At 51.9% G+C, this 19,422-nt stretch overlaps 5 protein-coding genes across 5 annotated transcripts; 2 read left to right on the top strand and 3 right to left on the bottom strand.

Moving 5' to 3' along the window:
• Positions 1-163: 163 nt before the first annotated feature.
• AAFC00_003600 (uncharacterized protein) lies at positions 164-2,519 on the bottom strand (the record flags this gene model as incomplete). Its single annotated transcript, XM_069343098.1, has 3 exons — positions 164-577; positions 656-2,388; positions 2,453-2,519. The coding sequence occupies 3 exons, from the start codon at positions 2,517-2,519 to the stop codon at positions 164-166; spliced, it is 2,214 nt and encodes a 737-aa protein (XP_069200911.1).
• Positions 2,520-3,552: 1,033 nt separating this feature from the next.
• AAFC00_003599 (uncharacterized protein) lies at positions 3,553-4,474 on the top strand (the record flags this gene model as incomplete). The annotated part of the gene is made up of 3 exons (XM_069343096.1): positions 3,553-3,687; positions 3,752-4,183; positions 4,238-4,474. 3 exons carry the CDS (start codon positions 3,553-3,555, stop codon positions 4,472-4,474), a joined length of 804 nt encoding a protein of 267 aa, XP_069200910.1.
• A 1,408-nt stretch (positions 4,475-5,882) lies between these two features.
• Positions 5,883-9,896, top strand: AAFC00_003598 (uncharacterized protein; the record flags this gene model as incomplete). The annotated part of the gene is made up of 3 exons (XM_069343095.1): positions 5,883-5,947; positions 6,007-8,985; positions 9,059-9,896. The coding sequence occupies 3 exons, from the start codon at positions 5,883-5,885 to the stop codon at positions 9,894-9,896; spliced, it is 3,882 nt and encodes a 1,293-aa protein (XP_069200909.1).
• Positions 9,897-11,839: 1,943 nt separating this feature from the next.
• On the bottom strand, positions 11,840-12,444 carry AAFC00_003597 (uncharacterized protein; the record flags this gene model as incomplete). The annotated part of the gene is made up of 2 exons (XM_069343094.1): positions 11,840-12,247; positions 12,304-12,444. 2 exons carry the CDS (start codon positions 12,442-12,444, stop codon positions 11,840-11,842), a joined length of 549 nt encoding a protein of 182 aa, XP_069200908.1.
• A 5,405-nt stretch (positions 12,445-17,849) lies between these two features.
• On the bottom strand, positions 17,850-19,113 carry AAFC00_003596 (uncharacterized protein; the record flags this gene model as incomplete). Its single annotated transcript, XM_069343093.1, has 3 exons — positions 17,850-18,010; positions 18,062-19,022; positions 19,105-19,113. 3 exons carry the CDS (start codon positions 19,111-19,113, stop codon positions 17,850-17,852), a joined length of 1,131 nt encoding a protein of 376 aa, XP_069200907.1.
• Positions 19,114-19,422: the final 309 nt, after the last annotated feature.

The raw sequence follows: 19,422 nt of genomic DNA, 5'->3' as shown, positions 1-19,422 counted from the left end.
CTTCTCCGTTTTGGTAGTCTCGGCCTATTCCTCCGAAAGCACGAAACCGGACCCGAACACCTAGAAGACGAGGCGAAACAGGCGATGCTGCGATGCGACGACAGAAGAGAGAAACCGCGCTGCTTTTTTCTTTTGGTAGACTCTAGTCTCTGACTGGACCCAACTAACCGATGATCTCCTCGGACTCCTCGACAATCTCCTCGACGACCTCGTCGACATAGGTGCCCTCGACGTCCTCCTCGCGCGCGGCCTTTTCCTCGAGCGACAGCTCCTCGAGGCCGTACTCTGTGCGCTCCTCGCGCAGGTCGTTCTCCGTGCGTTCGCGCCAGGCGAGCCACTCGTCGAGGGCGCGGCGGCGTTGCTCGACCACGGCGCGGTTCGCCGTGTTCTTCTTGGCGGCGTCTTGCTCTTCGAATTGCTTGGACCATTCGCGCAGGTTCTTGCGCACCGCCTTCATTTCTTCCTTGGACAGGAGACGCTCCGGGCGCGGGCGCCATGCCCATTGCTTGAATTGCTCGAGCGGCTCTTCGCGCAGCAGCGTGCCCTTGAAGTCGTACAGGTGGTAACCGTTTTCCATCTGGGAGGGGGGTTTTGTGTTAGCTAGCCAGAATCTCGCTGCTGAGAAAAAGGAAAAGAGAAAAAAAGAAAAACTTACTCTGTGTTTCCACACACTCGCGCTCGTCGCGACAAAGCGTCCAGACGGGTCCCACTCGATATCCGTCACACCGTAGTGGTCGCCCGTGGCCATGAGCTGCAGGTTGGCCGTCAGGTCCTTGTCCTTCTCGTCCTTCTCGCCCTCGTAGTCAAAGTCGTAGAAGTCGAGATCGAAGCTCTGTTGTGACAAGACGGTGGCGACGAGCACGAATCGTCCGCTGGGCGACCAGTGGATCGCGTTGTTGTTCTTCTTGTCGACGGTTCGGATGAGCTTGAAGTTGCCCACCTGGTTGCCCTTTGCCTTTTCGGGGCAGAAGAAGGAGACGGCCGTCTTGGGCGGCACTGCTGCTCCGGCGGGGACTTCGCCAGCGGTGATCAACACGAACCGGTCACCCTTGGGCTCCCATGCGAAGTTGATGACGGTGTCTTTGATCGAGTCGACGACCTCGACGGGCACACCCTTCTCCTTGATGCGGAAGATCTCGAGGTTGGTAGCCAGGGACTTCTTGGACTTGGAGTGGCGGTCGACCTTGACACACAGGAAGTCGGCGTTTGACTGCCAGTGCAGCTTGGCGTCGGAAACGTTGAACAGGTTTCGCGTTCGGACAATGTCCTTGGAGGGGAGGGTCATCAGGCCGACCTTGGCGGGCTGAGAGCCAAGCTCGGGAGTCCAGTAGCAGAGCAGCTGCTCGTAGTTCTTCTGTCCCTCGCGCTGAGGGGTGGCGGGAGACCACTCGAAGTCCATGACACCCTCGATCTTGATGGAGGTTTTGTCGACGAGGTTCATTCTAGGGAGCTCGTAGACGGAGATGGACTGTCCAGGGGTCATGCGAGCGACGTACTTGGCGTCGGCGGACCACTTGAACGCGGGCCATTGCAGCTTCTTCTTGATCGGGTTGCCCTCGGCATCCGCGGCAGGGCCGGGGAGATCCAGTGTGACGAAGGAACGGAGGACCTTGCCGGTCTCGACGTCCCAGATGATGTAGTTCTTGCCATCCTCCTCGACGGACAGAACAGGGTGGCCCTCGTCGACCTGCATGGGGCGGTGAGACCAGGTTGTGAGGTAGCGCTCGTCAGGCGAGTAGTCGACCAGGTTGACGCCGGGGTGGGCGAAACGCTTCTGTCTGCTCCACGACGGGCCGCCCCAGAGCTGGACACCCTGTGCGTGCATGGAAGTGAGGTATGTTCCCTTTGGCGACCACTGGATGAAAGACTCGGTCCAGTGCTGTCTGTCGACGATGGGCTCGGGAGAGTCGTCCTTCTCGTTCCAGTAAACACCGACGTTGTCGGCGCGGTACAGGACAAACTGGTCTCTGCCCTCGTTGTCTGCCAACCACCAGCGCAGGTGGTCCTTCTCTTGGAACTCGTCCATGTGGGGCGCAGTGTACTCCTCTTCGATGCGGCCCTCGCGGCCAAAGCGCTCGATGTCGGTCAGCTTGTTGACGGCCATGGTGTGTTTCTTGTCGAGAGGAGTGCCGTTGAGCTGCTTGACGGCGGCGACAGCCTGCTCGGGGGCTCCGTACTCGACGAAGGCGTAGCCCTCGGTCATGCCGGTGTCTTCGTTCAGAGGCATGAAGATGAGATCCTCGCTGGTCTTGCCGGCGGTGGTGAGCTTGCGGAGGATGAACTTGACGAGCTTCTGCTTGCTGTCCTCGGGGACCTTGGGAAGGCCGTCGACAATGACGAAAGTGTCGAGACCCTCTTCCATGCGCACTTCATACTGGTCGCGGAGGTCTGGCGCAGAGGATTAGTATGATGAAAAGCAATCGATTTGTCGAGGGTGAGCGCAGAGACGCACCAGAGAAGTCAATGTCGATGTCGTCGATGTCGACATCGTCGGGGAGGTTGTCGAAGCTCGGCGCCATACTGGGCAATGTGGCAGCACTGCTTCTGGGGTGTGTTAGAGAGGGTGATTATGCCCTGCTTGAACTTGTGTGTGAACGGCGACGACGTGCTTCCGGTAGACAGAAGAGATGATGGACCTTCTTGCAGTGCGTGCGTGCGTGCGTGTTGGTGGCAGGCAGCGAGCAACGAAAAACCAAAGAGTGGATCTCCGGGACATTCTCGGCCTGGTAGACAGACAAGAATTATGCCAAGACTTCGTGCTTGCTTTCTTTCGCCCAGAGATGCACCGCACCGGAGAATCCATCCTCCTCGCCGTCTCTTGTCGAATAAACTACCTTGGGTACCTACCTAGGTAGGTGAACTAGTGTCTGGTGTGCTGTAATTACTTGTACTGCAAATCTACCCTACCTACCTTAAGGTACAGTACGGTACAAATACAAAGATACCCCAAAATCAGTCTCCCGCCTCCGCATTTATTGTGTTGGACATGAGGTAAAGTCGAGTCTCTGTGTGTTCTGTACTGTGTGGTACTGTACTGTACCTTGGATGCAGCTACTGCATACACATACAATACCACTCACCCTACATTTATTGAGAGATCCTATCTGACTACCTACCTACTCACCCCCATCTGACTGCATCAAAGCCCACTGACTCACAACCTGTAATTTATAATCATACATCTCAAAGACGCACCACTCACTCATCCTCTGAGATCGACCGTCTCTCTGTTCGTCCAGCAAACAACCGCAGCTGAACACGATCCGTCTACCAAACAATAATCGCCTCGCTTCGCTTTGCAGAGCTGTCTCTCTCCACATATAAGACCGGTCCGCTGTGCAAAGCACCTGGGTTGCTTGCAGCGCACCTGCTTCATTCACCTTACTCGACTACCCGGCATTCCCACCGCCCCACCGAGCTCTACCTTATCCATCGGGCACGTCGGGCCTTTTCTGCGACATCCTCCCCCGCAACTTGCTCTCGCTACTGAAACCATAAGGTGCTGTATAGAGCGAGTGCATGAGGCACTTTGTGCACTTCCCCTCCATCACCATGTCCTACGATGAGTCCAAGTTCGCCAGCATCATCGACCAGATCTTGCGCGAGAGCGATCTGAACACAATTGGCGCAAAGCGAGTCCGCAAGAATCTGGCTGCTAGGCTCGGTTACAACATCAGTGGATACGAGGTGATTCCTACAACATCCTGCCATTCAACCAAGTGGAAGCTGGTCTGACCTTGACACTTTCTAGGACCAAGTCATCCGGCTCATCGAGGAGCGTTTCGATAAAATCCACGAGGAGACCCTCGACGCAGCCGCTGCAGAGTCACCCAATCACCTCCCCAAAACCAACGGCACTTCTGCTGTCATCCCATCGCCTGTCACGAGCGCTGCTTCCTCGCCCGTCAAACGTAGTGTCGGGGACTCCGACCTGTCCGATGTTGTGGATTCCCCAAAACCTAAGAAGAAGAGGACAAAGACTGGTGCCGACGAGGACGATGCCGCATTCGCTGCGAGACTACAGGCCGAAGAGGATCGCCGCTCCAGGTCTACTCGAGGTGGCGGTACGCGGAAGAAGGCTCCTGTCAAACGTCAAAAGAAAAAGTCTGCGGCAAAGGTCAAGGGCGATGGCAACGACGAGTCGGCAAGCGAGAAGGAACCGCAGCGCAAAGGCGGCTTTCACGTAGGTCTATCCCTTCTTCTTCTTTGACTTCCATGTCTTACTGACAGCCCAAAGAAACCAATGAGTCTTTCCGAGCCACTGTCTCAGCTACTCGGTGAAACTCAACTCTCGCGTCCCCAGACCGTGAAAAAGATCTGGGAGTATGTCAAGGCACGCGATTTACAAGACCCCAGTGACAAGCGACAGATTCGCTGTGACGATGCTATGCGCGCTGTCTTCAAAACCGACCGCGTGCACATGTTTACCATGAACAAGATCCTCAACCAGAATCTCTACGCCGTCGATGAATAGAGCTACCGAAACACCACATCGGCACCAGTGCCGCATCAAATTTTCCCTCACAATCTGATCTGATCCACTTGACACCGACCATCGGTTGTGATCTACTCGGCTACAGGAATGCCGTGCATACCATGAGCGCGATATATGAACAGCGCCGGCTCCTCTGCTGCGAATGAGACGGCTGATGATCAGACGATCTTCGACCGAGTTCACGGCTGCCCATCAGGGTCACTTGGTGCAATGTACCCACTTCCTGATTTGCTATAATAAGAGCCTCACACAGTCCAGTTCACTTTCTTGGCACGCCGGCTCATGCAAAGCTACAGGTCTTTTTACAATTTACCTTAGCCAGTTCATAACATACGAGGCCCAGCTTCGTACATATACATTCAGACCACAAATTTCATAGGCTCATATTTGGGGATGAATAAACCCAATTCCACGCTGTCAGCTGCACCGACTGTGTCTCGCAACCCTGGTCGTAATACTCCTACTGTGTTTTGGCTTTAAGTGGCGATGTGAGGAGCATGGCACGACGTGCCTGCATCGAGATAGAGATCGCACGGATCGGGAACGTGGGAAATCCCGCGTTAGACCTCTTGGCGAAACCGCCAGTCAATAAGGTACCACAGAACCACTGTGGAACTGTGGAACATGTCCGTGAAACTGTCGTGTGGGTACCGCGACTTTGAAGACGTTCCTCGCGATCTGCGCTATCATTCGAACCCTATCTTTATTCCTCCCTTGCACACATGTATATATCCGAAGTCAATCAGCCGAAGTCTACGGCGTCCGTTCCAACACCAGAGTCAGTTGGCTGCGCATCTTTCGCTAGATGCTGTATAGTCGGTCGGCACGTAGCGCCTTTCCTGTTCACTTATAGGCGGCTCTGCCTCGGTTGTGTCCCTAGCCCTCTCTACGAACTCCCGTTTCAATCTAGTGCCGCTGCGGAGCCTCGACTTAGCCTTAGGCAATATCGGGTCTGGCTCTCGCCGTCCCTGAACGTCTATTGGTCAAGCCCTTCTTTTTCACCAACTGTCCGTCATACTGACAGGCGGCTCAAGTATCGCGCGTCCGCCATGGCCACGGTGCGCCCCTTCCCCTGGGGATTCAGAGTCGCATGGGTGCGAGTAAATTCGAGCTAAGCACACCTTTTAGTACTACTGATGTGGTTCGAAAGCCACGTACTTCCTCGCTATTGCCCTGGGTGTTTCTTTCCAGTTCTATTCTCACTTCATGTTTCTGCGGCCAATTTCGTTCGCCGTCCTGTTTTCTTCGAGGCAGTCATAAGTTCCATATACTTTCGTTTTTTTGTGGTACTTTCTACTTCTGTCCGTCCCCTGATCATCGTGACATCCCCACACCCTTCTGACTGCACTTCACCGATCTCAGCCGTCCTCGCAAGAACCGCGACAGGATGCCTATAGATCCGGCCAAGGCCAAGGAAAGGGCCTTGACCCTTCAAGAGAGGGAGATGCACCGGTGAGTAATAAGTACCTACCTCCTCGAACGGCGAGTGATGATTCTGATCGTTTATCCAGTTACTATCAGCCATGGCTAGACGCTCACGGCTCTTCCAACAAACTCTCACGACAGGTTAATGATTTAGGCCACATCGACAACTTTTCTCTTGACAAGTTGTCGTCAATGGGATACCATGCACGACAATCTCGTGATCGGGCTTTGACTGCGTTTGCCCAACTTGCTGCCTTACGACTTGGCGTTCGCAGAGCCATGGTATCGCTGCTTGACTCGACACATCAGTACATTCTTGCCGAGGCTACTAGGACGATATCTCTCGTTGATGACAATCGCCATGACGAACATGATGAACTGTGGCTAGGTAGCACCATTGTCCCCAAGGCCGACGCCATTTGTGAATGCACACTAAGACGTACCTACACTGTCAAGGATGACAAAGGAAATCCATACACTGCCAAAGCTGCCGTGATTCCTGATCTTTCCCTAGACCCCGAGTACGCAGACAGGCCTTATGTGAATACCAAGCCGGGTCTGAGATTCTATGCTGGTGTACCCATCCGGACAAGATCCGGACATGTCATCGGAGTTTATGCCGTTTCAGATGACAATCCGAGACACTCTATCACTTACGATGAGCTGCGCTTCATGCAAGACATTGCCCTTAGTATCATGGACCATATGGAATGGGCTAGGGATAGGGTGGATCGGTACAAAGGTGAACGCATCGTGCGAGGCATGGCCGACTTCATCGAGGGTTCACCGAGCATGCGGACATTGCAGGAAGAGAAAGCAGCCGATGCACGCAAGGAATCTATAGCACAGTCTCAAGCGTCTGCCGAGGGTTCAAAGGAGCGGGATGGAGGAAAATCTCGCATACCAGGACTGTCACCACGCCTATCACCTCAAGGTTCACACATCACCAATATCAAAGAGACCCTGAGCCCAGATTCAGCACGCGCATCATCACCAAGCACTCGGCCACGGGCACCTTTACCGAAGCGAGAGAAGGGAAGTAGCCTTACTCGAATGTTAGACCGCGCCGCTCGGATCCTTCGTGAATCGACTTTGGCAGAGGGCGTGGTGTTTTTCGGACCGAATGGCAACAACACCAACGCAAAATCAAGCCTGCGAGCTGCAACTTCTGGCAGAGTCAGGCTATCAGAAGCGGGAGGGACTGCCACTGACGATGATCGACGCGCCTCTTCCAACGAAACAGCCGAAGGTGATCCATCAACAGACTCGGATGGAAGCTCCCAGCTCAGGTCCAAGGTACTGGGTATTTCGCTCACTAATGAGAGAGATGCCCCTCTGTTCCACAACACCGCTCTTGCTGTGCCGACGCTGGAGAACTACTTCAAATTATATCCCCACGGCAAATCATTCCACTTTTCCGAGGCGGGCTCGGGTCTCTCGTCCGAGGACGATTCCGCAAGCGAAAGCCAGAAGGAGAAACGAAGTGGAGACGAGTGTGAGCAGAATGAGACTGACGTGGACACAGACAAGGTGCTCAAGCGCAAACAAAAGATAAGAATGACACACACTGAACTTCTGAAAAATCTTCCGGGCGTCAGGAATGTGATATTCCTTCCTCTCTGGGATTACATGGATGATAAAATGGTGGCGGGAGCTTTTCTCTGGACCTCGGCAACGGGAAAAATGATGACTCTGGACGATGATCTTTCCTACCTACGCGCCTTCGGTAACACCATCATGAGCGAGGTGGCTCGTTTGACGGCACTCAAAGACGATCGGGCCAAGACGACGTTCATCGCTTCCATGTCTCACGAACTACGGTCGCCCCTGCACGGCATACTCGGGAGTGTCGAATTTCTTCAGGACACTGCGGCAGACTCCTATCAGATGGGCCTGATCAACTCCATCTCTACTTGTGGAAAGACCCTACTGGAGACTCTAGACCATGTGCTCGATTACTCCAAAATCAACAAAATCGGTCGTTCTAAGATGAGGAAAAATGCCAGATCCAACAAAGTCACCAAAGCGCCAGTCGATTCACCCATGGAAAGTCTGAACATCACAGCTGAAATCGATCTTGGCATCGTTGTTGAGGAAGTCGTTGAGGCAGTGTGTGCGGGACATGCTTTCAAGATGATGCACACGGGAGAGCTGGGCTCAAACTACACCTCTCACACATTCAGCAGGAGCTCGTCGGTCAGTACCGCGAATTCTTCAATGGATACATTCAATGTACGAGATGGTACAGTGTCTGTGCTTCTCGACATCAGCCCACGCATGAGTTGGAGAGTCCGAACGCAGCCTGGTGCCCTTCGGCGCATCATCATGAACCTCCTCGGCAATGCGCTGAAGTACACGCCATCCGGATTCGTTGCAGTCTCCCTGCGTGCCCGCGAGAGTGCCACTCCCAACATGATTGATGCCACCTTCCGAGTAGTTGACTCTGGTAAGGGCATGTCGGAGGACTTTCAGAAGAATCGCCTCTTTGTCCCTTTTAGTCAAGAAGATACTTTCCAGCCTGGAACAGGACTGGGCCTGAGCATTGTCCGGCAGATCGTGGATTCGTTGGGGGGCACTATCGATCTGAAGAGTGTCCAGGATGTCGGTACAGAGATTGACGTCAGCCTGAGTCTACCTGCCGCAGAGATCTCGGCTCCCGTGGGTATTCTCAATGACGAGATCAGCTCGGTGGCTGAAAAGACACGAGGGCTGCGCCTCTGTCTCCTCGACCCGAACTCGCAGAAAGAGAAAGCAGCTTACGACCATATTGCTAGACTCGACACTACATTACGGGAAGTCTGCTACGGGTGGTTCGAAATGGACATCGTCAAGGCCAGCAGCATGCAAGGTGTTGACGCCGATGTTTTCATGTACACAGAACCGCCATCGGTCGAATATCTTCTTGAGCATCACAGCGTCAGAAGAAATGCTAAGGATGGTGGCAACGGGAAAGAGGTGCCTCTTATCATCGTTTGTTTGAACGCGTCCGAGGCAATCTCTATCACCGCAAATCATAGCAGGCGTTTGACTGAGCTGGGTCGTATTGTCGAAGTCATCCCGCAACCGTAAGTTCTTGTTCTCTGCAACTCCTGATCTTCTTGGCCAGGAGTGAATTATACCTACTAATTTGCCGTGCAGATGCGGGCCGCGAAAAATGGCAAAGGTGCTTTCTCATTGTATGCGCCGTGTCGAAGAGGCATTTGGCCATACAATGCAGGAAGTCAGTACAAGCTCACTTTCGCCACACAGGATGAATGTGGTTCCCACCCATCCCGCTTATTCAAAGCCTTGTCTGCCGCCACGTAGTGAGAGCGAAGACAGGCGCGAGACCGATCGCACAAGCCAGTATCTCAGCGAGATTGCCAGCGAAGTGCCACGAAGCACCGCTATCTCCTTTCCCGACGAGAAGCCCAATCTCGATTCCGAGCAAGTAGGCGAATTTACCGACATACGTGCCGAACAAATGATGGCCGCAAAGCAGGCTTCACTTATTTCACTTCCGGTGAACATCAACGGAGCCAAAGGCGGTCCCCAACCCATGCCAACGAAGCCTTCAATCGTACCTCACGTATTACTCGTCGACGACAATCGCATCAATCTCCAGCTGTTGGTCATGTTCATGAAGAAGCACAAGTTTACCTACGCGGAAGCATCGAACGGACAAGAAGCCCTGGACGCTTACATTGCATCTCACGATCCTGAAGCACGCGAAAGAGGCGGCAGACCGTTCGACTTTGTCCTCATGGACATAAGCATGCCTGTCATGAACGGTATGGAAGCAACACGACGCATAAGAGAGTTTGAGGCGGAGAAAGAGCTGCCCAGAGCGACGGTCATTGCACTCACAGGTCTCGCTAGCAAGTCTGCCCAACAGGAAGCCGAGAGCTCGGGGATCGATATTTACATGCCCAAACCTGTCAAGTTTCAGGAGCTCAGACCGTTGCTCAATAGGAAGGACTCGGCGGCTGAGATCTGAGCCGAAAGTGATGCTCTATCTGTCATCCCCCCTTCTCTACGTTGAGCTCACGAGTCTATTCTGAACCACAGCTTTTATCGAAAACAATGAAATCTGCCTTTTCTTCTCTATACGACAACGCGGACGAGGGACTTCTCCAACCACGGAAATACATTCACGAAACTTTTCATCGTTCTTCATTGAAGCACATATCTCGCAAAGCAAGCACCAGCAAAAACGGCCTATCACAGCAAAGTCAGGGGTGGGAAGATTCGGCGCTTTTATCACCATTGTCATCGCTGATTGAGGTTCTTCGAGGAGTTTAGGAATGCGGTTTCTTTTCCACAACCGGGTGTTCGGGGCTTGTAACTCTTTTCTCTTATGTTTCATGGGCGATATGCAAACCCCATGAAGCACAGCAATGCGATGCACTAGCGGGAGTAAAGTGCAGACTGCGGTAGCCATGGGGACTAGCGAGCTAGCCTGCCTGAGAGGGGACCCTTTTCTTTTTTCTTCTCCCTTTTTCTTCTCCGGGATAGATTCAGTTTCATATATATACGTTTACACGATAGAGAGGTATCCTTTTCCCCCTCATGAGTTTGCCAATTCGAGGAGTATTCTCACAAGCAGGATATTCAATAGACAGGGAGCCAGCTAGCCCCTCGGCAACGTTCTGACTCCTCCGCTATACTAAGATGCTCACTTCTGCGAGATATCCTTCCTCGGTACATCCTTATACAAAGGTCCGACTGTACTCATCTGTCCGAGCTACGCTTTCACGACGGGCCCACGTAGTGACGCGGCCAGGGCAGGAAGAGGAAAAGAGAAGAAGACGGAAGGCTGAGATTCGCCGAGTGTAGCCATCTCTCGTGAGACAGTTCTAAGCAATGATCTCGACTTTACTTCCGCCTGCACTATCGAATGCGAGTTCGTTCCACTCCGTGCAGTGAACAAGACCAGTGCGGCGCGAGGGCAGTTGTAAAAGGATTTCTTTACTAGCAGGCACTCGATGGCGTGCGTGCGTTCCTTTCGAATGCGTGCGCCATATGCGGGTTTTTTTTAGGTACCCTCGTCGCGCCGCTCGGGAGATTGACATGATCGACGGAAAATCTTGCACTTCACCCGCCCCGCCCTGTGCGTCTCGTGGAGACGTGAGTGATAACAGCAGCACTGCATTGCACTGTACTGCACTCGATGCATCGACCGTTCGTTGGGATCCACGTGAAGTGTCAAATGTCCAGGAATAGCAGCCTGGTGTAAGGTAGGTAGGTTATAACGAAGACAAGGTTTGGCGGAAAGGAAGGCGGGATGCGGTTGCGGCCGTAGTGGGAACGTTGACGCCTTTTCGTGCTCTTGAAGCAGCGCAGGGTATGCGTGGTAGTGGTGGTCCGGGACAGCCAGCCAGCCAGCCAGCGCATATGAAAATAAGGTGAGCAGAGTCAGAACCAAAAAAAAAACTCTAATGCCAATATTATTTGTTATTGCCGAAAATTTCCTCTCGCGCGATAGGCCCACAGGGAGGTATTCACGAGTGCTGTTGCTTCTTCATCACCAAAGACCCTGTGGCGCTTGTCACCATGCAGGCCGGGGTCATTGAGGGTTAGCCAGAGTCCGAGCGGGCTGTCTGGTTGACATTCAATGGACAAAAATTTGTTAGAAGAACGCTTTGATCGACTGTGTCCGTCAGGCTTCCCGCTCCGCAAGCGAGCGATACATGCAAGGCCGGTGAAAAGGAGGCATCGCAGGCGAGTGGAGTCCTGTTGTTGGGCTACTTGGATCTGAGATGCCAGCTGAAAGCAGAGCAGATACATTTCTGCGTTGATGCATCAGTAGTGGGTCTCGTAGTTGATGGACCGACCAATGGCGATGGAATATGGGTAGACACGCTGGCCAGCTGAGCTGTACTGTACATCCAGGGCCAGGCATCGGTGAAATGAGAAAGGGGCTGGATCGTCGATGCACTTTCAGCCAAGAAGATAGAGTGCTCTTCGCAGCGCCCATACCACGAATATGAGGGAGAAAAGGGCCCCTGCGACCAGAATCATGGCCACTGTATGCTGCATGGCGAAGGCGTTTTTGAGCTGCAACTTGGCCATCTTGCGGTGCTTCTTACGCCAGGTGTACCAGTTCTCGGAGTCCTCGGCTCCTGCAGGTAAGGATGCGTGTAATGCGGCAGATACATCGGTCCCTTTGCAAGATCCTGACTGCGCAGTCGGGCTGTTCAAGTCTTGATATGGTTCACTGTAGAACCATCGTCTTATCCACGATGCAGCTCCGTTGTCATGTTGCGCCACACGCCAGGCTCGCTCTTGACGAGTGACAAAGCACAAAGACAACAGAAAAGAAATCATGGTTATAGGTACAACGAGTGCCTATAAATAGAGTCAGTAGTGACCTTTCTTATATGTGATCGCTGTATAGAACATACCTTTTCATATAGCGAATTCTTGAGTTCGTCATCTCGCTTCGAATCCGCATCGTCAAGGCTCAAGATGTTATCGGAAAGCTCGATGAACGGATCAGATGCACGTTTGTGATGACCACTCAATCTGCGCGCTTTGTGCTCCATGTTTACAAGCTGAGAACTATTTGTTAAAAGGTGCATATGTCGATTACTATGGGATACAAGTACTCGACTCGTGAATAGTGAGTCTCCAAGGCCTTCTATAAGCTCAAGAAGCTGGGGCGGTGCCACGCGCACAGGCCCGGCGATGACGTTGGGCTGACCCAAGCTTCCGTCCGCAGCGTCCGCAGCGACTGTGTATATCGGATGTCTACGGTGCTTTGCCTGAAGGAATATTTCGGCACAGCCATCGTGCAGTACATATACCTCAAAAGCCATGGGTCAAATGTTCGGAGCTGCTCACTATTCTACCGGAACATGCGTAGCAAAGTCTTGGATGCTGTCGTGTGCAGCAACGTAATTACTCGGGGCTGTACCCAGTAGAGTGCCCTTCGTGGGATGGCTGGCATGGGCAGTACGAGCATTCCGGCTCATGTTGCAGACCACTAAATCTTTACCCGGTAATGCTGCCCGCTGCATAATGATGGACACCCTGGCACAAAGGCTACATACTCGCGTGAGCTGAATCTGTTACCATGTCGGCGGATACTGTCGCAAGGGTCAGTATCGACCTACATGCTGTGTTGTATTTGAGGCTGCTTTACCTGGCCTGCATTTCAGTAGAGGCTCTAGCGCTTCATGGCCTGATAAAGACGGGTAGAATCTAATATGACTCGATGCAGCAATCAAATTGACGCTCTTCTAGCGTTGACAAATGTGCATTGGCTGTGAGGACTCTGCATTAGCTGCACATCACCATCGGGCCCAGTTTGGTCCATAGGCATCGACTGACGATTTTTACAGAACCAGGATCGTTCCGACTGTTTGGCATCGGTGCTTCGTGTTCATTTTATGCAAACCGGCAGGACCTTGAGGTACTTGGCGATGATCGTACATTTCTATTAGTGCTTAACTGCTGAGGTCGCCATTCTCCCTCGACATCTTCGATACCTTACCTACAACATATCCAATGATCGAAGATGAATTGGACCTTCTAGATTTGACGACAAGTCAACGATCGCGTCGGGCTCTCCCAGTCACCTGCGTCATATCTGACGCATCCATCTCCTTTGAGAATGTTGCGTTATATGCAAGGATCAATTCACTTGTCATGCCTGAATTGAAGATCTTGTCAATGGTCTGGGTGATGCGCGTCAATAGAGCCTTCCCGCGCCGCATCTTCAAGGATCCGCAAGCCACCCGTTTGGCTTTGAGCTAGGGGCAAGGTAGTCCTCATTGGTAACCACTGCTGCCAGCGTGATGCACTACCGATGTGGAATGGAACTTCCATCATGCACCGTGCTACACTTCAGGGCATTATGCAGGACCCGATGTAGAGAAGTTGGCGCATTTGGGGATACGTTCTGCAGCCAACCTCGTCGGTCAGTCCGGAAATGGATGACCTTAGATTGGTTCAGATATCGGTGCCAACTTCATGGCTGCAGAACGCGATCCACCGGCAGAAAGCAAATAAGAATGGCACTTGTATCTACCTTTACATACGCGCTCAGTCGTTATATTGCTATGGGTATGTCAATGCGTTACAGACCACCTCCACTGTTCCAGATACTTGACTTTCGCTGTGGCATTTTGAAGTGTGCTCGGAATCATGTGGCACCTTTGTTCTCCAGGTATGGCGCGCAGTCACACTGTTCATTATCTGTTCCATCGGCTTCACACAGACGCCCTGCAGCAATAATGCGGCGTCCAAGGCGGACTTTGCCAATGACATGGCTGCAGCATTCGCCAACTCCAGTGATTTTACATATGCAGGTCATTCACGGGATTTCCGGTATATGCTTCGACTGAGCTGACAGTTATGTGCCATTGGCCAACATCTTACAAGTATCCCGAGATTCCCCTTTCCCATTCAGCGGGATTGTCATCACAACTCACCATTATCAATCCCACTTTCTTTCTTCTGCGCGGGTTGAAGCATTCATACCAATGTCATGTCTGGTTCCAGAAGCCCTCCCTCGAGCGTTAGCTCCCGCAAGTCTTCTACTGTTCAAATATCACCAAGCTCCGACACTTCGTACGCATTCCTGAACTTCAGGCAAGTACACCATGAACTAGTCGCATATGTAAAGGTTCTTGTGACTGATAGCTTAACAGTCATCCATCTGAAGCAAAGGACCAAAAGGCTCGCCGAGCTGTTCGTTCGCATGTCACCAAGCAACAGCACCAGAAGGAGCAACTCGCGGCAGCGGCAGTCCGACGATCAAACAATATGCCTCATCAGGTAGAGTTCGGCCAGTCGCAACCGCCAAGAGGTGAGTCTCATGCTCTCTCTCGTATTCATCTATGCCAGACGAGCTTAATTTTGCAGAGCACAATCAAAGTGCTTCTTCGTCTGGACGGGCAAGCAGTACCGAAACCAGCAATTCACAATCGCCTCCGACATCCCCAGCTTCGTACACTGTCCTGGAGTTGAGAGACTTATACCCAATTTCTTGGCTGCCTTACGTGGAAGTCTTCATTGATCATCGTAAGTAACTGACGTACAATCGGTCTTCGGTGTGCTGATCGTACTAGATATCACCAGCATGGCCCGCGAGATCTTGGGCTTGACAGATCATGCAAGAGTCGACGCATTCGCGAGAGCCTGGAAACCTTTCGTCTTTACAGATGCGGCGTTGTTGCATGCTACTTTATTGATGGGAGCGACCTCGCTTGGGTCAAGGTCCGGATCAGAGATGCAGAGTCATCCGATAGACACTCTGCAGGTAAAAGGAAGGATCATCAGCGCCATAAACGAGTCCATCCAAAACCAAACTAGGCCAGTGAATGATCACATCATTGCGGCAGTTCTTTCCTTGGCTCAATACGAGGCATTCTGGGGAGAACAGGAAGCATTCACGTGTCATATGGGTGCACTGCAGAATATGATACATATGCGAGGAGGTCTAGCTGGGATCAGAGCAAGGCTGAATGGCCTCCTGGAGAGGGTGATCCTCGCTGTAGATCATCACGCTTCCCAAGCGACGGGCACCGAAGCATTCTTTGGCCCCAATCGCTCTGATCGTTGGAGTCCCACATACCAAGGAGGCTGCGATTCACCGTGTTAAGGCCCACCTCGATGAACAGGGGGCTCAGAAAAGATCGAGTCACAAGTGTTGATCGGTCGCCTCGATCGCTGTACTTGTGAGGCGATTTTCCGTAGTAGCACTAAAAGCACTCACTTAAAATACAATTATCCGCTACATCTGCTATTTACGAGCACCTACAACATGATAGGTCAGATCTTCATGGGCTGCCTTGCACTGTCATATATATGTCTATCGCTTTGTTTATGAACAGTGGCTCCAGCACATGGACGCTCAAATTTACTGATCAGCAGAAACCATTGCCCGAGCTATGCTTCAAACAACCACGTGCGCTGCCATGTTGCACAATCATAGTGTTGGGTTCCGTTTCGATTGGACACATGCACGAGGTCGCAGGCGACATGGTTTGACACAAGGTGCATGAACATGCTGATACGACCCGACTCCATGGTTGGTGGTACAATTAAGCTTACAGGTACGTCCCGTCACATCAACAAGATTTCGGGATCGGGCCTCTCGGCATCGAAACTCAGCCGGGGTTACTGTACCTCTGCACTGCGTCCACGGGTCGCACCTTGCTAGATACGGCTTTATTGCGAGTCAGGCCAGTATGTACCTTACGTTCTTACTGTAGTTCCCACTTTCTGTAAGACGCCGAACAGCGTTTGCAAAAGATCAATGCGCAATCGCTTGCTGTCTGAGCACAGAACGACTTTCCTCCATGACTCGGCAATGAGGCGTCGTCGACCTAGTCCTTAATTCGTTCCAGTATCTTGTACTTTACACGTAACATGATAATCTTCAAATCCATGTCCATACGGTCATTGCAAGTGACCAATGGCGCGCGGCAATTTGAGAAGATGAATCTCCGATGCAGTGGCTATCTTGCTAAGGTATATGTAGCAATCGAAGTACCCAAGCATCGGCGCGCAAGTCCGCGATTCGAGGATTCTTCGACCGCAAAGCCGCATATCTTAGCCTGATGGAGCTAATTTTGCATCCTTACAGATGACAGCATGACTCTTGTATGACACTGGGAGAGGTATCTTATTCGGGGATGTTATTCGGCAGAAGTCTCACTAATAGCTCTCACGTCTGGCTTCTGGAAACACCATGTGCAAGCGCAATCTTGATGAGCTACGCGCCTCTGGTGGTGGGTGAGATCCCTGTCTGACCGTGTTGTCTGCTGCCTTAGCGCTCGTTTCTGATCTCAATGTTTGCTTGAACTGGATCTCGCCAAGACAGATTTCGATCTCGCTGTATCAACCACTAATTTCGTCAGTACTTCCGTTCGCGGAGATATGGTTTATGTTGCCTAGCATGCAAGAAATGTCAATCATCTGCGGACACTCTGACCAGGCGTCGATGGTACTACCCGCGGGGATTCACGGTATTACACGTCTACGCCGTGCGTGACGAAAAGCACCCGCATCGAAACATATGATAGGACATCCGCAAGCAAGTGCGTTTCAATATGGATCTGTTGATCCTTACATGCGCCAAACACATCGTCAAACAGGCATCAATCGTCACAGCCTCGCAGTACAATACTTGTATCTAGATCTCCGGTTATGGCACCTGGCGTCTCCTGCTGATCGATATCGCACAACCAATATAGCAGCAGGTCACAGCGGCACTATGAACTTGCATACGCCTTCCCGATGCAACCTCTGAAGTGTCACACACATACATCTCAGAAGCCGAGAATCTAGGCCTCCGCTCTTCAGCCACAACCGGGGACATCCTCACTTGGTGCTCCGCGTTAGATAGTTCCGATGGATTCTGAACGTGCATATCTGCCAAGCAAGACCAAAGAACACAACATAGATCTGGTGCTTGATCAGTAATCAAAGGGGATCACACCGCGGGACCGACGAAATTGCCAGCGGGGTCGATGTTGACCGGTCGGTCAGATTGAGCATCTGAACATAGTCATCGGCAATGCTGAACCCACGAATGAGGCACCTAATTCAGTTGAATGGCCAGGTGAATCACACTTTGGAATTCCCTCCACGTCATCCATATACTTGTACCGGCCCATGTTGCCAGCCTTCCCGTCGGATGTGAGTCCCGAGGCATTAGCCGGTTCGCACTGCTGCTTTTTGATAGAAGGACTGCGAGTCAGATGATAAGGTTGCAGATTGATTGCCTGGATGAATATAGGATCGCGCCGACATCAGTCGCTACTGTAATCTACTGTATCGGTAGCTGCATTGCATCCCGCAATCCTGCATGCTAATCTTTACAAACATATTTGGGGAACGTTGCGCAATGCATATTCTTAACTTTTCCAGGCCAATGAGAACTTTTCGCCCCTACGCCATGCGCGAATATCAACAATTATGATCGAGGTCAGAATGACACTCAAGCATGTCCATTGATTCCGAGGACTTTTCTGCGTTTCTGCACGGCGCCCGCGAGATCAGCGAGAACGCTTTCGGTATCCTCCCATCCGATACAGGCGTCTGTGATGCTGACACCGTACTTCAGGCCATCCTTGCCTTCCTTGGGGATCTTTTGAGCACCTAGCGATTGATCAGCAGATGTTACGTGTCGTCCATCCAACATAGACTTACCTTCGTTGATGTGGCTCTCAATCATGACACTCATGATGGCAGTTTCACCGGCAGCCATTTGTTCGGCCAGAGCATGAGCAACCTTGGGCTGGTTCTTATGATTCTTCTCCGAATTTCCGTGGGAACAGTCAACCATGAGTCTTGGCTTCTCGTAGCCAATGGACTGAAGCTTCTGCTTTGCCTCTGCAATGCTCTTCGCGTCGTAGTTGGTTCCCTTCTTGCCGCCTCGGAGGATGATAAAACAATCCTCGTTACCGACTGTGCCGACAATGGCTACATTTCCGGGCTTAGTGACAGACAAGAAGTGATGCGGGTGTTTGACAGCGCCAATTGCATCAATGGCAACATCGAGGGTACCATCTGTGCCATTCTTAAAGCCAACTGGGAAAGACAGACCGGATGCCAGCTCACGGTGAACTTGACTCTCCGTCGTCCTTGCACCGATGGCGCCTAGCGACAAGAGATCTGCAGTGTACTGAGGAGTAATGGTGTCGAGCATCTCACTGGCGATTGGCATGCCCTTTTGAGTCAGATCGAGGTACAGCTGCCTCGATACTCTGAGACCCTTGTTGATGTTGAAAGTGTTGTCAATGAAAGGATCATTGATCAAGCCCTTCCATCCGACTGTGGTTCTAGGCTTCTCGAGGTATGCGCGCATGATGATGCACAAGTCGTCCTCGTACTTCTCCTTCAACTTGAGTAGACGATCACAGTACTCGAGCGCTGCGGCAGGATCGTGCATGGAGCATGGTCCGATCACAACCAACAGTCTTTGTCTTGCGTCTGTGCCTTGTACGATTTCCGCTGCCTCATTGCGACCTTGCAACACGACATCTTTTGACTTTTGTGACTGACGAATTTCGTGCTGAAGCAGATCGGGAGCAGTGAGAGGAGTCATGCCACGAATGCGCCAATCCTCTGTGCTAGACCTGTCCCCGACATTCTTGTTTTCCATATAGAACTGGGCGATAATGTCAACATGGGCACAATGGTATATTGCGAAAGTGGCAACTTTCGCAATCGCAAAGCACATTACGACTTACCTCTGACATTTTGGAATCTATGAATCGCTCGACCGTTCGGAAAAAGATTAAAAAAAAAAAGTGACCTGATGTGAAAGGTGAGTGTGGAAATAGCAGAGTAAATAACGTATGTAAAGTCAGGTAAGGTAGGACAAAGACGAGATTGAGTCACTGCATCATGGACAATTTCTCGGCCAGACCCAAAGTTTAGCCCCCCCATTTCGTGTCTGTGCGTGGCTGAGTTATTGAGGAACAGGTGATTGGCCCCTCAAGCCATACATCAATCTAGACTCCTCACTATGTTCTACATGATATTATGTGCATACGGAAAGACTTAAT

The sequence above is a fragment of the Neodothiora populina genome (genome assembly GCF_041146345.1).
Source record: "Neodothiora populina strain CPC 39397 chromosome Unknown canker_contig_16, whole genome shotgun sequence".
In the NCBI taxonomy this organism is placed as follows: domain Eukaryota; kingdom Fungi; phylum Ascomycota; class Dothideomycetes; order Dothideales; family Dothioraceae; genus Neodothiora; species Neodothiora populina.
The sequence above is the reverse complement of the archived record's forward strand: the minus strand, read 5'-3'. Positions and strand labels throughout refer to the sequence as shown.